We start from the raw sequence: 22,395 nt of genomic DNA, 5'->3' as shown, positions 1-22,395 counted from the left end.
ACAATATCTGCACTTTTCTTTAATATACTTTGTTAAGTTTAATGAAAATTTTAAATGAATGAATACACCCTTCACATCTTCAAGGCTGTGAATAGTTCAGGTCCTGTATAGACATAACTACCTTGAAAAGCTGTCAGTAGGCAAGTCAGCTCAGATTTTTTTAAACCTGATTAGGAAGGAGGCAAGATAGCACTCAAAGCCCATAATATGCTAAAACTGGATTATGGTGACAGTTGCATAACCATAAATTTACTAAAAATCACTGAATTATACATATACGATGGGTGAATATTATGGTATGTAAATTACATCTTAATAAAGCTAATTTAAAAATTATTGGAAAAGAAAACCCCATGGGCTATGGTGGTCTGGTCCTATGATCTTTTTACCATATAATAAAGCCCCCAGAGAATCATTAGGAGGTTCAAGTTAGGTGTAAACTGAGTGTTACCAAACTAACCTCCACAAGAGCAGGGATGATGTCTGCTTGTTAACTCCAGCAGCCCTGGTACCTAGGACAATGCTTGGTACCTGGCAGTTTCTCAAACTTGTTCAGTAGTTGAAAGGCAGATACAGAATCCCTTTACTTATTTTCTAGATAGTTTTGCCCAGGAACAGGAAAATAATAGCTATCCAATTGCCCTTCAAGCCCAAGGATTTCCTGTTACCACCTCTGTTCGAAGGTACACACATTATTACCACTATTACTACTATGTATTAAGTGCCTATTATATGCCAGACAGTATTTTGAAATTAAACTTGGTCTCATTTTCACAATAGCCCCAGGTGTCACATCTTTACAAATAAACAGGTTCAGGATGAAGGCACAAAGAAAGTGGTGGAGGTGGGATTCACTCAAGTTTGGGACTTCCAAGACAGTGCTTTGACTACTTTGTAACCATTTAGAATGGAAAATTATGCAACTAATACTGTGATCCATATTGAGACAAAATCTCTCAAACACACACACCACACATACATTCCCTGTAATATGATATAATGACCCAACCATAGGAAAAAAGGTACCACTGCCAGCAAATGCATTTTATTCTCATTTTAACGAGATTTTCAACAGCTGCCACTTGGTTTGTATAGCAAATTTTTTTAAAAAGTAACTTTTTTTCCATTTTTGATATTTTTATGAAAAGTATTTTCTTCAATTTTAAAGCCCTGCCCCTCCCCCAAAGAAGTATTAATAACTACCATGTAATGTGTATTTAGGAAAAAAAGAAACAAAAACAGCTTTTAAAACACTTGAGAAATAGGGAAAAGGTCCAAAGTCCAGGCCTGGCCCTGCGGGAGGTGCCAAGCTGCCCTGGCACGGTCAGTGCTTCACCGTCCACAATAGCAGATGCGTGGGCCGTGCACAGACCTGCTGGGATGTACCGCAAAGTCCACTCCCTTTCTTCTCTCGACCTCCTCTGCTGGCTGTCTTCTTTCCTTCCAAATCGGTCTAACAAAGGCAGCACGATCTTTAATACATGTTCAGCTTTGTAATGGAGACGACACTATTTAGAAAGTTCAGAGATTCCTCCATTTAGCTGGGGAGGAAAAAACAGTCAACACAGTATTGATGGTTTCCCTTGTCCACTCAAACACATGCTCATTAACTTATTAAGTTAATTATCAGATGCTTCAGAAGCCCAATGTGTAGACAGCACAAAAGTTTCATATAAAAAAGAAGTTGCAAAGTTATAAAAATTTCTGCAGCAGTTCAGGCTCCTCATGGAGCTTCTAATGACAAAGCTGGTTTTAATAAGCAGTTCCTTTGACACGCACAGCAGCTTGCCAATGAGTCCTATGTTCTGAGGGTTCCATTTAGACCACAAGAGGTCGAAATCCAAGTTTAAAAGACCCCCTGCTGACAAAAATGTAGTACATCATCAATGGAATATTATTCAGCAATAAAAAAGGAACAGACTACTAACACAAGTTATACAACACAGATGAACCTCGAAAATATACTAAATGAAAAAAGCCAGATACAAGAGACCACATTTTGTATGAGTCCATTGAGATGATGGCCAGAAAAGGCAAATTTACAGTGACAGAAAGATTAGTGACTGCCTAGAGCTAGGAACCGGTATCATCATGTAAATAGGCACGAAGGACCTTACTGAGGGGGTGAAAATGTCCTAAAACTGAGAACTGTACAGCTGTACCGCTCAGGAAAGTTACTAAAATCACTGAGGTGTACACTTGAAATGGGTGAATTTTATGATATGTAAAATATGCCTCAATAAAGTTGTTTAAAACAAAAGTCCCTGTCTCATAAACCAGTCATGAAGCATTAAACATTTCTGAAGGCTCACAATCAAAAGGACAGGGTTATCAATTAGTGTTGAGTTACAGAGTGAAAACATTGTACTATTTTATAGTACACAGCCTAGAATGTTTCTTTACTTACTCTAATATTAAAAGGTAGTCAGTAAGAAGGTAGGACTGGGGAAGAAATCTCAGCAGACCTCACAAATCAGACTGCTAGTAACAAAATCTAAAGCGGCTTTTCTTTTAAAACAAAGATGGTGCATCTATCCCTTGGTAGATTTCTCTCCTGCCTCCTGGGAGTAGGGTGGTGAATCGCTTGGCTAACACCCTGTAGAGATCAGTGAAGTCAGCTGTCCTATTTGTATGATTCCCTCCCCCCCAAATCTAGCCTGGGGACAGCAGTGGGGGGCTGGGCAGGTAGGGCAATGGCCAAGTAGCGAGCAGGAAACTTGAGTGTTTTCTTGGGTCAGCCTCCTATTCCCCGTCCTTTGTCACTAATTGCAGGTTCAAGATGGGAGAAATAAAGATAGAAGATTAAAAACAAAGGGGAAAAAAGACTCACAAAATTGTGACTGACCAAGTCTGTGGATGAAATTCACAAGGCAGCAGAGCAGTGGCTGCAGAAAGTACTCTGTGCACTACACAGGGATCAGGAGAACTAATGACCTCTGTGGGCAGTGAGAGGGGAAACGATTCAGATGGGTAAATGCGGGCAGAGGTAGGAGGAGACCAAGGTTCCTGATGCTCACCAGATCCTGGTCAATCCTCCCCTTCTCTCCATCCACTTCCAAAACCAGTGAGATCTACATTTATCCTGCAGGAGAGTGGCTAGGAATATACAGTCTTTCCCAAAAGGTGCCATCTCCAAATCTTGGTCAAATCTGTCAGGTCTCTGTCTGAGCCCATACATCAACATAACCTAAACCAAGCAACATTATTAACCCGTGATGCCAAGATCCTTATCGAAGAACACTTGCCCCCTCCCATCTCAGTAGTGTAGGTTCCTGGGCTCCTGATGTTTACACACGGACTTTGCAGCAGCACCAATGCAAGAAGATTCAGTCAAACTGTTTCCTCTGGCTACTTCTTCACACAACTTTCCTCTCTGACATATATTAATTTCCACTCTGAGGTCAGAGTGTTTGACTCACCTCCTTACTTCCCAGCAACTCCAAAATCAAGACAGAACTTTGACATTATAGCAATACACAATTTGAAAACTGCTGATTACCCCTAAAAACATTTTGAACTCATAATTAGCGCTGTAACCTTAATTAAAGAGACCCCAGCTGTTTTGACTTTGGAAACTAAAGGTGCTGCAAAGGTCCAGCCTTTTCCTTACAATCTTTTCGGGTTTGACCTTATGTGACCCCCAAAAGTCAACTGCTGCAGTCAGAAACTGGTCCAAAGACCCACAGCTGCAGATGCTCAGACCCAGGCTATATCTATCAAGATTTCTGCTGAAGTTCAAAGAGCTGGAGAAACTAAAAGGCATTTCTTTTGTCTTTTTCCCCTTGAAGAGCAAGAGATAAAATAATTTTCATTTTGGAGTTTTAGAGTCCAATAATCACAAAATCAATCACTAAGAAACGAACACTGGGACCAGCCAGAATTGGCAATTGTTAAAAATACACATTCTGTTTCTATACTTAAACTTCCAGTTGCCAATAAAAAAAAAAAAAGAGTAGTGGCTTAAAGTCAACATCAAAATCATCACTTATAATACCAGCCCCATTCTTAAAGGGTAAAGGTGTCTAGTATGGCTTGCGCCCAGAACCTCTCCTATGAGGAAAAGTCTGAGACAGAGGTTCCCAACCTTTCCCCAGTGAAGATCCAATAAGACCCACATGCATTTGCAGCTAACGAGCTGACAAACTCTGACGAAAGCTGGGCCTGTGGTCTGGGTGACAACTGTGCTCCCACCTCACAACATAAAATAGATGGAGAAAAAAGTCAGGCTGCAAGAGGAACTGTTGGAAGCACAAACCTACACATTAAAAAGCTGAGGGGCGGGGGGGTCACACTGCTAGCTGGTTCCTGATCCTGGAGTCAGCACACTGTGTCTGATTAGGACTGGAACGGCCAGCCCTCAGGTTCCACTGCTTGTCTGGCAGGAAGCTTTCTTTCATCCTGAACAAATACGCCTTGTGAAACCATGCTGACATCTGAGATGAAACCCCACAGCAGATGGGGAAACAAGCCCTTTGGGCTACGCCTAACACCTTCACCTATCCTGGTGCCAGAAGGGCAAGCCTCCTTCAGGATGAAGAAATGGCTTGATCAGAAGGGCTTCCCAGACCATGAGCCACACGAGAATCCATGGTGCTCTTTGTGTTGGAGACACCACGGTCTGGGAAATGGCTCCTTCTGCAATCCCAACACATTTCCAGCAGGCTTCAGAATTCTGAGCTTGGACACGTTAATGCAGATTGAAGGAGGAAAAGCAGCCCCAGAAGAAAGAGACCTCTATTTCTGCACGTCCAAGGTCCTCTCCTTATTAGAGGCAACAATTCCAGCTGAAAGCTGAAGCTGGAATTAAGACGTTTCTTTATTCACAAGCTCTCCTGAAAATGAGTTAAGAGTTCCATTCTCTCGAGGTAGAGGCTTTGAGAATTCATGAGAACATCTGGCAATATGAGCTCCCTAAGCTACTCTCTTATGACATGTGATCTAACAAGGAAGGGCATTTTTCAAATGATGCCATCCTAAAGACTCAAACAAGGAAAAGATGTGGGTTCAAATTTTCAATCTGACATTAACCAGTGGCTGTTCAAAAAGTCAACAGGGGACCTCATAAGAAAAAGGAGAAATTCTTAAGTTCTCCAAAACCCAGTCCTTTCCTTCCAACCTCTGTCCCACATCCACATACTGAATTTACACAGACTTTATTTCAAGCTACATGATCTTTTCCTGATAGGCCTATCACACAAGACAGTGGCAATCATACAGGAGCCACTGTCCTCCTCAGGCCCCTGCAAGTCCTCACCTGTCCCGGGAGAACAGCCAGGACTGGACATGCTCTCTTTTAGACCTGACTCTGCCACTGACCTCTCTAGCACACAAAGGCAGCTCCTGGCGCCCAGTTTAGTTCCTTATGAATATCAACAATAACAACAAAAACCCCTGTGACTTGTGGGCAGGAAAGGAACATACCCTGAAAGTCCAACTTAGAAAATTCAAAAAGCTGGGTGTGTGGGAACATCAAAATTTGTAACTGCTGAACCTGTCCCAGTGGGTCACACAGTCACAGGGTCAAGCAGGACTCGCTCTCCTAGGCTTTTTTGGAGTTCTTCTGCATAATTCTGTAAGGTGGGGAGAAACATCCAAATTGTGAACTGAGCTTCTTGCTAGTGTCCTGAAAAATACATTGACTTTAAAAAGTGTACAACCCTTTCTAAGGAAAGTCAGATACCAGGTGGACCAAGTCTTCGTGGGGCAGGAAAAAATTGTTAAAATAAATTTAAGACAATTAACAGGAATCAAGGATGACTTCTCAAGGCTGAAGCTGACGGCCAGCACTGCATGCCTCTTATACACCTTTGGTAACGATATCTTTTCTTAGAAACAGAGTAAGGTTGGGGTGGAAAGGAGACAGGGAGCTAGACACCACAAGAAACGAAGTGGCGAATCCACCCTAGTGCTCTTTTACCTTGTAAATGATGAGTTTGATGGTAGCTGTAAACAGAGGCTTAGGAGTAGGCCAACAGTAACTGAATGACTCAAGCGACAATCACCATCCCAGTCCTCTCCTGATTTACAGTTTTCACCAACCATGAAAGGATGGTTGGTGAAAGCTGGTTCATCAACCATCAAAAGTACTGGTGAACCAGTACTTGAAGCCTGTGTTTTCTTAAATGGGGTTCAGGCAGGAAGACATGGGCTCAGCAGGCCATTGGTAATCCCAGTTCATCACAGGAGACCCCCAGGGGTCGGGGAGCTGTGTACTCTGGTCTGCAACACCTGCTTCTTCCCCTCATCCCTCTTCCCATCCAGCTTAACAGACTGAGTGAGTAGTGCTCCAGGTGTTCACTGCCCTTGGTAAGTATACAGCAGGGTGGGAAGGGCATTCTTAAACACCCAGATTTTCTTGGTCAGCTTATTTTGTTTAAACACACACAGCAGAACATTCCTGATCAGGGTCAGGGGAAAGACTGCAATTTCCCTAAATCAAAAAGCTAATAATAATGATAGGAAATTGCGCCAAATGAAAGTCAGTAGAACAAAAGAGAAATACTCAGAGGCTTGAAGAGAAAGACTGAGCACATTAGTTACTCCAGTCACAGTGTCAAGTTAAACCACTGTTCCCTTCCCCGCTGTGCACCCCTTGCCCGCCCCACCCCCCTTCAGCTCCGGCTTTTTGTGCAGCGCTGTCCCCAGATGCGGAGACATACAAGTCCTCCTCAAAGCTTTCTGTCAGCTCAGTACTTCACTCCTGGAATAAATTCCTTGGCATCCGGGTTCAGGTTACTTTTGCTCTGAAATAAGAACCAAGAGATAATAAATCCCAAGGCAAGCTGCACGTTAAAACTTATTTTCTCCCTGCTTCCGTTACTACCAGTACCTTCCTCTCAGCCTCAAGGAGAGAAAAAATAGAATTCCTTGCAACTCAGGCTGTTATTGCTGGGCTGTTCTCAATGTTCTAATGTACTAAGCCCTGCTAACCGCATTTTCTCCTTCCTGCTTTAGACTCCTGTTCCCTTCATGATGCTTTCATTAGAGGCTTGTTAAATTCGACTCCAAAAATAATTTTTAATTCATGAGCACCTTAACTCGATCAAAATCAGAGTACTCTATCAAACTAGTTTGGTTAGCACAATCCCTATTTTCTTTTTTTTCATCTTACCATACTCTCTTTGGTTATCTACTCTCTTGTGAATATCTAGAACCTCAGCAAACCGCAGGGCACAACCATTCAGAACGTGAGTTGTGTGAGAACAATATCACTTACAGAATTCTGACATTAAGTAAACATGGAAGGCAGGGAATTCATTTATCCGGTCTTCTAATTATAAGTGGAAGATGGTCTCTTAGGAGTATATTCCTTCCAAACTGAACAGGCAATTTTTATAACATCATCATTCAAAACTATAAATACAGATTTGAAGGATACTAAAAGAAAAGGACAGCAGCAAATGATAACTTGAAACCAAACTTCTTCCATGTTCAAATTTTTATCCTTAATCCCAATTCTACTTTGAAAAGCCCACGGAAGAAAACGAAAGCTGGTGATGCTGCAACAATCACGTTTTCACAGTGCTTTAAGAGGTGCAATGCATCTTCAGCGCATCCCCTTATTAATGCCCAGGTGATGAGTGAAGAAGCAGCGGCTCAGAGGGCTCCAGAGCTCGCCCAAGGTTGTAGGGCCAAAAAGACAGTCTGTGACTCTAAATCCCATATTCTTTTCACTACGTCACATGGGGAACTACATATGCTCTTACCAAAATATCTTCAGAATCATGATCATCACTGACCGACAGTCCATTTAACTGTTGTTGCAACTGTCCCACGGCCTGAGGCAGGTCTCGCGATGGAATAAACCAGTCTTGGTCTTCCTCATCCAGCATCTCCTGGAAGCAGCGGTCCAAGAATTCTTGCTCCTGCAGCTCCTCCTCCACCTAGCAAGCAAAGGGAAAGAGCTCAGGTTTACTATCCCAGTGGGGCTCACACCTTCCCGTTTTTTCTTTACCTCTTTCTTTCAGAGGTAATTATTACTCTGCAATTAAGAATGATCTACTATGAGACTTACTAAGAATTATGATGCTTCTAATGACAAGCTATAGAAAATATAATTTTTAATTTTTCAACCAAATTCCATCAAAAACAAGACCGAGGAAATAGTTAAATTGCAGAAATTCCAGGTATTCACAGATCTTCTAATACGTAACACAGATATTCTCCACTCATATGGCACTTAGAGAACATCATTTTAAAGCTTGAAATCCTTTTCTCAATCTTGTTGGGAAGCAATTCTTCTTAAAATTCCCATCTTTCAAGTATACAAAGGGTACAAGAGCTATGTAACTAGACCACTACCAGGATAGTTGAGATTAAATCAAAACCAACTCCCAGCTTCTGGCCTACTTTTCTGGTAATGAGGCCCCTACAGGAGAAAAATACTTTCATAACCTTAGAAAGATGTAAAGAAAACTTTCTGGCATATCAATAGAAAATGATGTCATCAGTGTCGTAAAACAAGAAGAAATAATATGCGTATTTAAACAGGTGCATATTTCTTAAAGATTGCCTTAATCTAAAGCAATATATAGCTAGGATGTTTTACACATTTTTGCAGACATTGTTAACTCCTAGTTAAGAGTATGCTTCACTCTGGAGATTAAGTGTGATTTTAACAGGCTTCTCGCTTGACGTTTGGCCACCCTTTCCTGCAGGCTCCCTGGTGACAGATTCACAGCTCACTTGCGCCACCACCAGAGGACTGGTCAAGCAAAAATAATTACCCAAGCTAGCCAATATAATTAACCTCATGAATTCAAAGGAAAAGTCACTGGTAGCAAGACTGAAACATACTATTTTAACATTACAACTAGCCACACTTTTCTTTTTTTAAATCTCTAGTACTTAAAATAACAACTAGAAAATATTTCTAAGCTACAAGATTTAACATGACTGCTCAAGATCTGTCCTGACTCTCCCCAAGAACATAACAATATGCTCCCTGGTATTAAATCTACCCTTATTCACAGGCACAACCCAGGAAAACTGTTACCTGGGCCCAGGGGTGTGACAGGAAGCATGGGGTAAGTACTATTCACACAGATCATACCATAGTGAGCCACATGGGGCAGAAACTCCTGGCTGGCCCCCTAAACTTACTTCCTTCTCCCCAAAGCACCAGGCTGTTCAGTTAAAACCACATTTCCTGTCTCTCATGCTGGACACAGCCATGTAACTATTAATCACGTAATGTCCCCAGAAGGGATGTGAGCACTCTGGCATCACTTGGTTAAAAAGAGATCCTTTGCCTTGACACTTGGCTCTCTCCCTCTCCTTGTGGCTTGATCTCCAGTTATCCTGCAGCTACTCAGCGGATAAGATGCCCTGGGGGTGGCCGAGCAACATCATGGAGGGCACCGTGTGGCTGCAGAGTCACTTGTCTCCCTGGAATGCTTACCTTGGTCTGTTAACGCCACAAAGATATAAGACAATGAATTACTGCTGGATCTATGTGGAAGCAGTCTAGCCTTCCTCCACCTGATTCACTCTATCTCAGGCTTGCATTCTGCCAACCCCTGAGTTCCTATGTGGGGCATGCCAGGCTGGCCTGTCTGCACATAGCTGCTCTCTCTCAGAAGTCTATGCTACAACACCATGGCATTTGATCCTCGTTTAATTAGCATGGTAGAAAAATTTCAATATCATCCTCCAAGGTATCTTCTATCTGGTCTCCCAGCAGCTGAAGTTGCTTCTTGGTCAGCCCAGAGCAGGCCTCTACGTATTTTTAAGTTATTCTAAAGCCAAAGAACCCATTTCTCTTGCAACAGGCTGACAGTAAAACACTATAGCTGTCGAATTACACATATCATTAGCCTTCTACTTCTTTACCTGTCTGTTGAAATCCTCTTCATTCTCCATCCACATGTACTCTGCAAATGGGTTTTCCTTCTCATCATGTCCATTTAACCCCTGGTCCTCCGTGGATTTTATACTGGGTGATGTATTCGCCACACTGGATCCATTCATCATGATAGAACCTAAACAGGAGCAAAAGAAAGGATAAAATGATACAAGAATCAAGGAAATGAAAAAGATTCTTCTGGATGCTTTTGCAGTTCTAAATTAAAGTTATTAACTATAGATAAATGGAAACTGCTAGCCTGTAACTGTTACAAAACTAGCCATATCCTCTAGTTACCAACTATACAGATTTACAATTCTTTTAGAGTTAAAATTAAAAAAACATCTAGGCTCAGTTAGCCTTTCTAGGTAAGTGAGTTGGGGGCCAGGGGTGGGGAGTATTTTTTCAAGCCAAATTCCTGTAGGTTCTAGAACCTAACCAAGATCACGCAGCTTCCTTAACATTTAACTAGGCAGAGAAATGCATTCTTTTTTCTTTTTAATTAATTAATTAATTGGCTGTGTTGGGTCTTCGTTGCTGTGCGCAGACTTTCTCTAGCTGTGGAGAGCGGGGACTACTCTTCACTGCGGTGCGTGGGCTTCTCATTGCGGTGGCTTCTCTTGTTGTGCAGCACGGGCTCTAGGCATGTGGGCTTTAGTAGTTGTGGCAATATGGGCTCCATAGTTGTGGCTCATGGGCTCTAGAGAGCAACCTCAGTAGTTGTGGCGCACGGGCTTAGCTGCTCTGCAGCATGTAGGATCTTCCCGGACCAGGGATCAAACCCGTGTGCCCTGCATTGGCAGGTGGATTCTTAACTACCGCCACAACCAAGGAAGCCCCAGAAAATGCATTCTTAATAAACACTGTAAATAACTGCCCCTTATTCTGATTCTTAAGCTGTGTTTTCCTTTAAAACATATTTCAAAAATAATACATGTTTATTACATTGAAAAGCAAAAAGGAGATAAGTTAAGGTCACCATTTGTCTAACCATCCAGAGTTAAAAATGATTAACAATATGGTGGACATAAGCTCCCCCATGTGTACACACATATACACACCCATTCCCCAAGGACCTGTTCTTACAGTAAGTGCATAATGTACCATCATTTGCTTTTTCTCATTTCTATGTTAATACAGCCATACTGTCATTTGGTATGTTTCCTGTATTTCTGAATTATAAAGGTTGGATGAAATTCTTGTGTTCATTTTTTCTAACAACTTCCTTAGGATGACTCCTAGAAACAGAAGTCTGCTATATAGGAAAGAGTGTTTGGTTTTTTTAAGGCTGTTGATTTATTGCCACGCTGCCATAAGAATTTAAATTCCCACTGGTATTATGTAAATGTATCTCTCTCTGCATTCATGAGTATTATTTCTTTAAACCATTGCCAATCTCATACAAGAAAACTTGCAAGCTATTGTTTACATTTACATTTCTTTGATTTTTACTGAAGCTAAGTATTTTGAGATAAGCTTACTAGCCATTTATATTTCTTATATTGTAATTTTTCTGCTAAAGTACTTCACCCATTTTTTTCTCAGGGTATATATCGTTTCCTTACCTTTTGTTAAAAACTTTTATTACATTTGTCATAATTTTTATTTTTCATAAACTAATTTATAAATAAAAATTACTTTTTGCTTAATTTTTTGGTGGCAGGTTTTTTTTTTTAGTTTAAAAACTTTTGGGGGGCTGCGTCAGGTCTTTGTTGCTGCTCACAGGCAAGCAGGGGCTACTCTTGGCTGCAGTTTGGGCTTCTCAGTGTGGTGGCTTCTCGTTGCAGAGCACAGGCTCTAGGCACACTGGCTTCAGTAGTTGTGGCACATGGGCTTAGTTGCTCTGCGACATGTGGGATCTTCCCCGACCAGGGATTGAACCCGTGTCCCCTGCATTGGCAGGCAGATTCTTAACCACTGTGCCACCAGGGAAGTCCCTTAGTGGCAGTTTTTACTGGCTTTAATTTTTGTCTGCAGCTTGTGTGAGTGCCTGTCTGTGGCTTTTAAAGTACATACATATTTTAATATTTTTAAAAAAATTGTTTACTTTGGCTTCCAAATTCATTTTGATGTGTTTGCTATCATCTGAAATCTGTCTTTTTCTGTACTTTATTTAAATCTTAACCATTCTTTAATAACCACTGCTGTCTTTACTCTATACCACCTCCCCGAAGCTCTTGTATGTAATGAGCATGGTGTTAATACTACTTAATTGTTGTTTCGTATGTTTAATTTTTCTCTTTCTAATTAGATTCTCAACTCTTGAAACACAAGATGTAGGTTTCTCTATTTTGCAACCTACCTCAATATGAGGAACTCCATAACTACTGTGGATCATCGTGCTTAGGCAACTTTCCCTTTCTAGCCTGTCTCCTTCCAGTCTCAACTCAATCCCCTCCCCAGAAATCCATGGGGCGTCTTTAAGTTTTAACGAGTTATTTCCTCACTCATTCCTGTCTTGGCAACACTCCTGAAGAAGTCCTTCTCTGCTTCTGGGTACACTAAAAAACTATTGCTTACTCCCCTTTAACATTTTTGCAATTTTCTAATCTATTATGAACATTGGAAAACTTAATCTTCTTAAAAGACAAAGTAGAATTGTAAAGAGTAATAAGAATAGATGGAAAAACAACTCATTGATAGTTCAAAAAGAATTTAAGACAGACCCCATTTAATTCACTGTTGGTTTAAATAGGGCACCTAGTATGAAATATATCAGTTTAACATATTTTAGATAGAGATGAAAGAAATCAATAATTATTCCAAATACTGCTCCAGAATAATAATTCCATAAGGCTATAAAAGGGAGGAAACCAGCTCTTTATTTTTACCACTTCCATTTGCAGCATAATAATGATAGAATCAAGTCAGCTCTAAATGCCCAGGCAACGGCATAAGTAGGTATTCCTAATCAGAGACTATTAAAGGTCTTGAACCTCACTGGGTAGCATATTACACAGCACTATATGGTATTTCCAAAGACTCATTTGGCAGTTGTTTACCACCAACACAGTGATTTCTCCCCACATTATAGAAATCACCCACAGAGAATCAGAATTCAGTTTTACCTGTCTTTGCCCAAAAAATAAATCCTGAGTTCACATGGCCATAAGGAAAAAGGGAAGGCAGAGGAAGAAAGAACAGAATAACTCTTCTAATTCAAGACCAACGTAGAGCACAGAGAACAAACTGCAGGACACACGTTCTTGAGAAAGGGAATGGAAAATTACCATAACTGGGGTAATTAAACTGGGGATTATCCAGTTTAATACAAACACTTTAGAAAAGTTGAAAACACTGAGATATGAGACTGTCAATAACAGGAAAGTGGTTCTCTTCACAGTAGGTTATACAGTATTGATTTGTATTTATTTTGGGTTGGCCAAAAAGTTCAGGAAAAACCCAAACGAACTATTTGGCCAACCCAATACCATTCCACCTGTGTTTTCCACACAATTGGGAAGTCTGGTTTTTCTAAGTAGCAGCAATCCAACAACTTAATTTGTATAGTGTTTAACAATTTATAAAGTACTTTCATATCTATGCTGCAAAACTTAAGGCACATAATCTGTCCAACCTCACTTTTATTATTTATTTATTTATTTACTTATTTATTTATTTTTAAATAATTAATTAATTTATTTCTGGCTGTGCTGGATCCTCATTGCTGCGTGCAGGCTTTCTCTAGTTGCAGGGAGTAGGGGCTACTCTTCCTTGTGGTATGCGGCCTTCTCATTGCGGTGGCTTCTCTTGTTGCAGAGCGTGGGAGCTAGGCTCACAGGCTTCAGTACTTGCAGCATGTGGGCTCAGTAGCTGTGTCTCACGGACTCGAGAGCACAGGCTCAGTAGTTGTGGCGCACAGACTTAGTTGCTCAGCAGCATGTGGGATCTTCCTGGAGTAGGGATCGAACCCGTGTCCCCTGCATTGGCAGGCAGATTCTTAACCACTGTGCCACCAGGGAAGTCCCTGTCCAACCTCACTTTTAAAAAACCATCCAGACAGTGCTAAAGTAAGACTAAAGAAGTACTGGTTCAGGGGTTAAACAAACTGGGTTGTTGGGTTAGTTCAATAACAGCAGTGGTTTGTGGGCCTTCCTGGTGACAATGAATTGGTGCTTAATGTGCCCCCTGACTTTAGAAGTGGGGTGGGAATGTGGAGATTTTGCTGGAGAATGGTAACTCCTCGGTAAGACACTTGGGGAATGCCTTCCAACTTGAGGAAGATACCAGGCAAGATAGGACCACTGCCTATAACTTCCCTGACTTTCCTGCTTCCAGAGTTGCATGTTAACATTCTCTTTCTGTTTCCAGCTCCTCTCCAGCTCACCATCCATCACGCTTGCCCTCCAACAGCACAGTGTTTCTCTAATCATGTTATTTTGACTTTTTATGTTCATTATTTCACTTGATCCTCCCACACCAAGGCACAGCACTGTGAAATTCTAGTGTAGTGAAGACAAAGAAAATACCTTCAAAGCTTCCACAGATGGGGGAAAATGCTTGGTTACGTAAGCAGATCTCAAATCAGAATGGCTGCTATGTTGCCAGTTATACTACAGAGAGGTGCATGTATGTGAAAAGGAATTCAATCTTGTTATCAGCCATGTGATTGAGTTTAGAAGTTCATCTTCCCCCAGTCAAGCCCTGAGATGAGACAGCCATTACAGCTGATGGCTTGACTGTAACTTCATGAGAGACTCTGAGGTAGAGGCACCCAGCTAAGCTGCTCCCAGATTCCTGACCCACAGGAACTGTGAGATAATAAATGTTTGTTGTTTTAACCTGCTAAACTTTGGGGGTAAGTTGTTATATAATAATAAATAAATAACATAGGTGTTCAATAAACACTGACAATGATCTCTGCCACACAGACCACCAGTTGCCACATCTTTCCATTTATCTGTCAAGAGGACAAACGTGCAATCTGAAGTAGGTCATTGCTTGAGAAGTTCTTCAAGAATTAGACCTCAACAGTACATAAAGGAGTTGGTGTCTGGTCTGTGTCTATATTGCATTATGAAATCTAACAACTATTTGAAACTTATTCCCCCTCTATCTCACTTCTCCTCTTATAGACATGGCAAACATGCTGAAAATGGAAAATAACGACTGTCATTTGGCTGAAGACGGGAAAGCACGTAGCCCTGTTCATAGTCAAAACAGGAGTGCTACGTTCCTGCCAAGCATTTGATTTAGCACTTTAGCATGGTCAAGGGTTTGTGTTTACGATATCTGGCTTGAAATAGAGGCCTTTGTTCCCAGCCACAAAGAACGTCAGGACTTTTAATATATGTAGGATATTCATAGAGTACATACTTCATCAGTTCAACACTTTGAAAAATCACAGCTTTCATACCCAACATGCTCACCCCAAAAACTGGCTACTTTTTAACCTAAATGAAAAAATTTCAGAAGGTATAAACCTAAATTGTGCCCAGGATAACAGCTTGGCTATCAAGAATACTTGGGACTTTTGACTCAATTACTGGGAAAAAGTCAATTGAGTAGTTGATATAAAAACTAGTCTCGACTATTCTGTTTCCTACAGTTTTGTTAACTTCATTCAGTCTGGTTAACACTGGTTAATAAAAATTAAACATTATGGATAAGAATTTTACATTTTATTTTACTTCAAACATGCTGTCACTAGCTTCAGGTTTTGTCTTTTCCCAGTCACAGCTCAGCAACTCAGGTAACTAGATGCAATCACTGACTAGTATCTGTGTGCCTATCTACCCTTGGCACTGTGCCTGACTGCTGCTTTGACAGGGTACACAGTCCTTTTCCTGGTGGTATTTACATTCTCTCAGGAGAGAGACAAACAAATAATTAAGAATAATTACTGTTAAATTAAAAGAAGAAGTAAAAGGGACTATTAGAAGACAACAGGAAGACCCAGTCTAGTCCAGGAGGGGGGGATGGTTAGGAAAGGTTTCCCTGAACAAGCAACATTTTGACTGATACCGGAAGAACTTAAGTTAGCTAGCAATAGGGAAGAGGGGGAAAAGCATGTGCAAAGACTCAGAGGCAGGAGGGAACTTTCAGGAACTACAAGAAGGCAGGTATGTATACAGTTGGAAGGCCAAAGGAGAACCAGTGGGAGAACTGCCAAGGAAGAGAGATGAAGTTGCAGGGACAGATGGGGCCAGATCATGCAAGACATCAGAGGCTACAGGAAGGATTTCAAATATCATCCTAAAAGTAATGAAAGCCATTAAAAAGGGTTCTCAAAAAAAAAAAAAAAAAAAAAAAGGCGTTCTCAGCAGCATAGTGACGCAACTCAATTCATATTTTGAGATCACTCAGGCTGTCATACAGAAAATGGATTGGAGAGACCGAGAGTGGATAATGGGAGACCGGTAAGGCAGCTAATGCACTAATCCAGATGGGAAAAAAAAAAAAAAAAGGCAGCTGCTTGGACTAAGATAACGGCAGTAAGAAGAGGGTAAGTAGATTCCAAAACTATTTTAGGTTGTCCTGTGAGGACTGGATGTGGGGAGACAGGGTGAGGAAAATATCAAGGTTAACTGTGGCACAAAAAACTAGGTGGGTGATAAAGTCACTCACTAAGCTAAGGAACTCCGTGGGAAGGGCAAACTTTTCTTGGGTGATGGGGAGTCGAGGTATAAAAGGTGATGAGTTCTATTTTGGGCACATAAATGTGTAATGCCTCTGAAACACTCAAATGGTGACATAAGTAGGTTGTTTATATACATCAATAGGAGAGGTACGGCTAAATACAGAAATTTGGAGTAGCTGTTTACATAAACGGTAACAGAAGTCATGGGACAAGAAGATATTGCCTAGGGAGAAAGGGCAAAGTGAGATGAGAAGACGATCCAAGATCAAGACCTGACAAGTGTCTGGACTTTTTAAAAAAGTGAGTTATAGGAGGAGGATAATATAGAAATGGAGACTGAGAAGGAAACCAGAAGAGTGTGACATCACAGAAATCAAGGGAAGACAGAACCCCAGTGTAGTGAGTTGAATGGCAGCCCCCCAAAAGATAAGTTCAGACCCTAATCCCTCAAATCTGTGAAGGCTATATTATTTTGAATAGGGGTCTTTGCAGATGCAACTAAATTAAGGACCTTGAGATAATTCTGGATTATCCCAGTAGGCCCTAAATCCAGTGATGTGTCCTTATAAGAAAAAGCAGAGGGAGATATGAGACAGAGAGAAGGAGGCAATGTGATCAGGGAGGCAGACATTGGAGTGATGTGGCCACAGTCAAGGAATGCCCACAGGCACCAGGAGATGAAGAGGCAAAGAACAGATTCTCCCCTACAGCCTTGAGAGAGAGTCCAGCCCTCCCAACACCTTGATTTTTGACTTTTGGCCTCCAGAACTGCAAGAGAATAAATTTATGTCGTTTTAAGCCACCAGTTTGCGGTAACCTGTTACAGTAGACACAGGGGACTAATACACCCAGTAAGGCAGATGTTGAAGGCTGATGTAGGTCAAAAGGAAGGCTGAGGAGTGTCCACAGAATTTAGGACCATGGAGGTCTCTGATGACCTTGATGAAAGCTGTATCCATAAACAGAAATGAGGGATAAAGTCAAATGGATGAGGTATGGATTGCAGGTGACAGGAAGTATTAGATACTCTCTCAAAAAGGCCAGCTGCCAAGGAAAGGAATAGGAATGAACAAGAACTGGAGGGCTGAGAGGTCCTTGGAAACTTTATTTTTAAAGACTGGAGAGTCTAGAACATTTTAAATGTTTATAGAAAGAGTCTAGTGGAGACAGAGAGGCTACAAATAAAGAAAAAAGAAAGAATAACCGATAGTGTAGGCCAGGGGTCCCCAACCAGTAGTGGTCTGCAGCCTGTTAGGAACCAGGGCACACAGCAGGAAGTGAGCGGCAGGTGAGCAAGCAAAGCTGCATCTGCCGCTCCCCAACACTCCCATTACCGCCTAAACCATTGCTTGCATTACCAGCCTGAACCATCCCTCCCCCCGTTCTGTGGGAAAACTGTCTTCCACAAAACTGGTCCCTAGTGCCAAAAAGGCTGGGGACTGCTGGGGTAGGCTATTGGAAGGTAGGAAGGGATACTTATTTGTTTATTCTTTTGAATAGCTAATACATTCCCATGATTCAAAATCTAAATTCCTGGGACTCTTAATTAGTAATAGCTGCATGGTGAACATAAAGTCAGAGCTGAGAGAAAAGCATCGGGAGAGAGATTTTATACACTATGAAGCCTTATTCCATGAAACACTCTAACTCCATGGCAGGAGATTTTCACTTCCCTGGCAGCAGGAATGTAAGTCTCCCTGTCCAAACATGCTGGATAAACCTACCAAACTCTAACTTTGGGACTCTGTGTTTGTTTCCTCTTCTAATTTTTCTCAGTCACATATGTGTGTGTGTATACATACAAACATGCACATTTTAAAGCTACATAAGCAATATAGGAAATAAACTTATCAAACCTTTTAGATACATGTTATCAACAAAAACAATAATGCAGGAGGCTGCAAATAAGAAAAGTGTTTATTTGGGATCTTAAGAATTGCAATTCAGGAGCCACAGATTTGGGTAACCCCAAAAGAGTATTCCAAGGAAAAGAAAGAGTCAGGGGCTCATAAAGACGAACATGTGTGAGATTGTTAAAAGTTGGCTGGTGAGAGAGGCAGAAAACATATCTGAAGACATAATAGCTGAAAACTTCCCTAACCTGGAAAAGGAAACAGACATCCAGGTCCAGGAAACACACAGTCCCAAGCAGGATCAATCCAAAGAGGGCCACACCAAGACACATTGTAATTAAAATGGCAAAAATTAAAGAGACACTATTAAAAGCAGCAAGGGAAAAGCAATGAGTTATAATACACGGGAACTCCCAAAAGGCTGTCAGCTGACTTTTCAGCAGAAACTCCTCAGGCCAGAAGCGAATAGCACAGTATATTTAAAGTGATGAAAGGGAAAAACCTACAACCAAGCATACTCCACCTGGCAAGGCTTTCATTTGATGGAGAGATCAAAAGTTTCACAGAGAAGCAATAGCTAAAAGATTTCAGTACTACCAAACCAGCTTTACAAGAAATGTTCAAGGGACTTCTCTAAGCAAAAAAGAAAAGACCACAACTAGAAGCATTAAAATTATGAAAGGAAACAGCTCATTGGTAAAGTTAAATATACAGTAAAGGTAGTAAATTAACCACATATAGAGCTAGTAGGAAGGTTAAAAGACCAAAGTAGTAAAATCATCTATATCTGCAATAAGCAGTTAAAGGATTCACAAAACAAAAAGATGTAAAATGTGAAGACAAAAACAGTAATTGTGAGGGGAAGGGAGTAAAAATGCAGAGTTGTTACAATGCTTTGAAATTAAGAGATCAACAACTTAAAATAAATAAATGTATAGTGCTATAGATAAACCTCATCGTAACCACAACCCAAAAATCTATAATAGATATACACACAAGAAAGAGAAAGAATCCAATGTAACACTAAACATAGTCATCAAATCACAAGGGAAGAAAAAAAAGAAGAATACAGGAACAAAAAAGAACTATAAAAACAATTCACAAAATGGCAATAAATACTTACCTATCAATAATTACTTTAAATGTAAAGAGACTGAAGGCTCCAATCAAAAGACACAGAGTGGCTGAATGGATACAAAAACAAGACCTATATGCTGCCTACAAGAGACTCACTTCAAATCTAAAGAAACACACAGACTGGAAGAAAAGGGATGGAAAAAAGTATTCCATGCAAATGGAAATCAAAAGAAAGCTGGGGTAGCAATACTTATATCATACAAAATAGATTTTAAAACAAAGACTGTAACAAGAGAAAAAGAAGGATATTACAAAATGATCAAGGGATCAATCCAAGAAGAAGATATAACAACTATAAATACATATGCACCCAAAATAGGAGCACCTAAATACATAAAGCACATATTAACAGACATAAAGGGAGAAAATCAACAGTAACGCAATAAGAATAGGGGACTTTACCACCTCGCTTACATCAATGAACAGATCATCCACAGAGAAAACCAATGACACATTAGATCAGATGGACTTATTAATAGATATACATAGAAAAATGCATCCAAAAGCAGCAGAATACACATTCTTTTCAAGTGTACATGAAACATTCTCCAGGACAGATCACATGCTAAGCCACAAAACAAGCCTCAATTAAAATTAAGAAAATTGAAATCATATAAAGCATTTTTCTGACCATAATGCTATGAGACCAGAAAGTCAACTACAAGAAAACAACTGGAAAAAACACAAACATGTGCAGGATAAATAATATGCTAAATGGCCAATGGATCACTGAAGAAATCAAAGAAGAAATTTTAAAAATACCTGGATACACGTGAAAACAGAAACACAACAATCTAAAATCTATGGGATACAGCAGGAGCAGGTAAGTTTGTAGTGATATAAGTCAACATTAGGAAATAAGAAAAATCTCAAATAAACAACCTAAACTTACACTAAAGGAACTAGAAAAAGAAGAACAAAACCCAAAGTTAGTAGAAGGAAAGACATCATAAAGATCAGAGTAGAAATAAATGAAATAGAAAAAAAGAAAGAAAGAAAAATAAAGATCAATGAAACTAAGAAATAGTTCTTTGAAAAGATAAATAAAATTGATAAACCTTTAGCCAGACTCATTGAGAAAAAAAGAAAGAGAAGGCCTAAATAAATAAAATTGGAAATGAAAAAGAAGTTACTACCAACATCACAGAAATATAAAGGATCATGAGATTACTACAAGCAACTATATGCAAATAAAATGGTCAACCTAGAAGAAATGAACAAATTTCTAGAGATACACAATCTCCCAAAACTGAACAAGGAAGAAATGGGAAACATGAACAGACTAATTACCAGTACTGAAATTAAATCAGTAACAAAAAAAATCCCAAGAAACAAAAGTCCAGGACCAGATGACTTCACAAGTGAATTCTACCACACATTTAGAGAAGAGTCAACACCTTTCCTTTTCAAACTATTCCAAAAAGCTGCAGAGGAAGAAATGCTTCCAAGCTCATTCAATGAACCGGCCTCACCCTAATATCAAGAAACCAACAAAGATACCACAAAAAAATAAAATTACAATATCACTGATAAACATAGAGGCAAAAATCCTCAATAAAGTATTAGCAAATTGAATCCAACAATACATTAAAGGGATCACACACCATGATCAAGTGGGATTTATGCCAGGGACACAAGTATGGTTCAATATCTGCAAATCAATCAATGTGGTATACCACATCAATAAACTGAAGAATAAAAATCATCTGATCATCTCAATAAATGTAGAAAAAGTTTTTGACAAAATTCAACATCCATGTATAATAAAAACTCTCCATAAAGTGGGTAGAGAGGGAACATACCTCAACATAATAAAGGCCATATATATAAGCCTACAACTAACATCATATTCAACGGTGAAAAGCTTAAAGTATTTCCTCTAAGATCAGGAACAAGACAAAGATGCCCACTTCTGCCACTTTCATTCAACACAGTATTGGAAGCTCTAGCCATGGCAATTAGATAAAAGGAATCCAAACTGAAAAGGAAGAAGTAAAACTGTCACTATTTGCAGATGACATGATACTAGATATAATAAAATCCTAGGGACTTCCCTGGTGGTGCAGTGGATAAGACTCCATGCTCCCAATGCAGGGGGCCTGGGTTCAATCCCTGGTCAGGGAACTAGATCCCACATACATGCCACAACCAATATGTGCAAGCCACAACTAAGAGCCCACCTGCCACAACTAAGGAGATAACATGCTGCAACTATGGAGCCCAAGAGCCACAACTAAGGAGCCTGTGAGCCACAACCAAGGAGCCCACCTGCCACAACTAAGACCTGGCACAACCACATTAAAAAAAATGCTAAAGATGTCACTAAAAAACTACCAAAGTTCATCAATGAATTTGGTAAAGTTGCACAATACAAAATTAATATACAGAAGTCTGTAGCATTCCCATACACTAACAACAAACTATCAGAAAGAGAAATCAAGTAAACAATATCATTTACAATTGCTTCAAAAAGAATAAAATATCTATGAATAAATCTAACTAAGGAGGTAAAAGACGTGTACTCAGAAAACTATAAGACACCAGTGAAAGAAATTAAAGATGACACAAACAAATGGAAAGACCATAACTTGTTCATGGATTGGAAGAATTAATATTGTTAAAATGACCATAACACCCAAGGCAATCTATAGATCCAATGCAATCCCTATGAAAATACCAAGGGCATTTTTCACAGAACTAGAACAAATAATTCTAAAATTTGTATGGAAACACAAAAGACCCCAAATAGCCAAAACAATCTTGAGAAAGAAGAGATCAAGCAGTATTAGGCTCTGTGACTTCAGACTATGTTACAAAGCCACAGTGATCACAACAGTATGATACTGGCACAAAAACATAGATCAATGGAACAGAATGGAGAGCCCCAAAATAAACCTACACACTTAGGTCAATTAATCTATGACTAAGGAGTCATGCATATACAATGGAGAAAAGCCAGTTTCTTCAATAAGCGGTGCTGG

The 22,395-nt window shown here is 40.1% G+C and overlaps 1 protein-coding gene across 4 annotated transcripts in view; it reads right to left on the bottom strand.

Moving 5' to 3' along the window:
* Positions 1 to 1,061: 1,061 nt before the first annotated feature.
* Positions 1,062 to 22,395, bottom strand: part of PAIP2B (poly(A) binding protein interacting protein 2B) — a 37,334-nt gene continuing 16,000 nt past the window's right edge. The window contains exons 2-5 of one of the 4 annotated variants that reach the window (XR_009054581.1): positions 9,832 to 9,980; positions 7,707 to 7,883; positions 5,422 to 6,743; positions 1,068 to 1,541 (exon numbers count right to left, since the gene is read on the bottom strand). Coding sequence is in view for 3 of the 4 variants with exons in the window: in XM_057740713.1 (XP_057596696.1) it covers positions 6,687 to 6,743; positions 7,707 to 7,883; positions 9,832 to 9,972 (375 nt within the window). In the remaining variant the exon portion in view is untranslated. Of the gene's footprint in view, positions 6,744 to 7,706; positions 7,884 to 9,831; positions 9,981 to 22,395 lie in introns of all 4 variants that reach the window. The other 3 variants (XM_057740714.1, XM_057740713.1, XM_057740712.1) reach the window with 3 other exon arrangements.

Source organism: Hippopotamus amphibius, chromosome 7 (genome assembly GCF_030028045.1).
Source record: "Hippopotamus amphibius kiboko isolate mHipAmp2 chromosome 7, mHipAmp2.hap2, whole genome shotgun sequence".
NCBI classification, from domain to species: Eukaryota; Metazoa; Chordata; class Mammalia; order Artiodactyla; family Hippopotamidae; genus Hippopotamus; species Hippopotamus amphibius.
The sequence above is the reverse complement of the archived record's forward strand: the minus strand, read 5'-3'. Positions and strand labels throughout refer to the sequence as shown.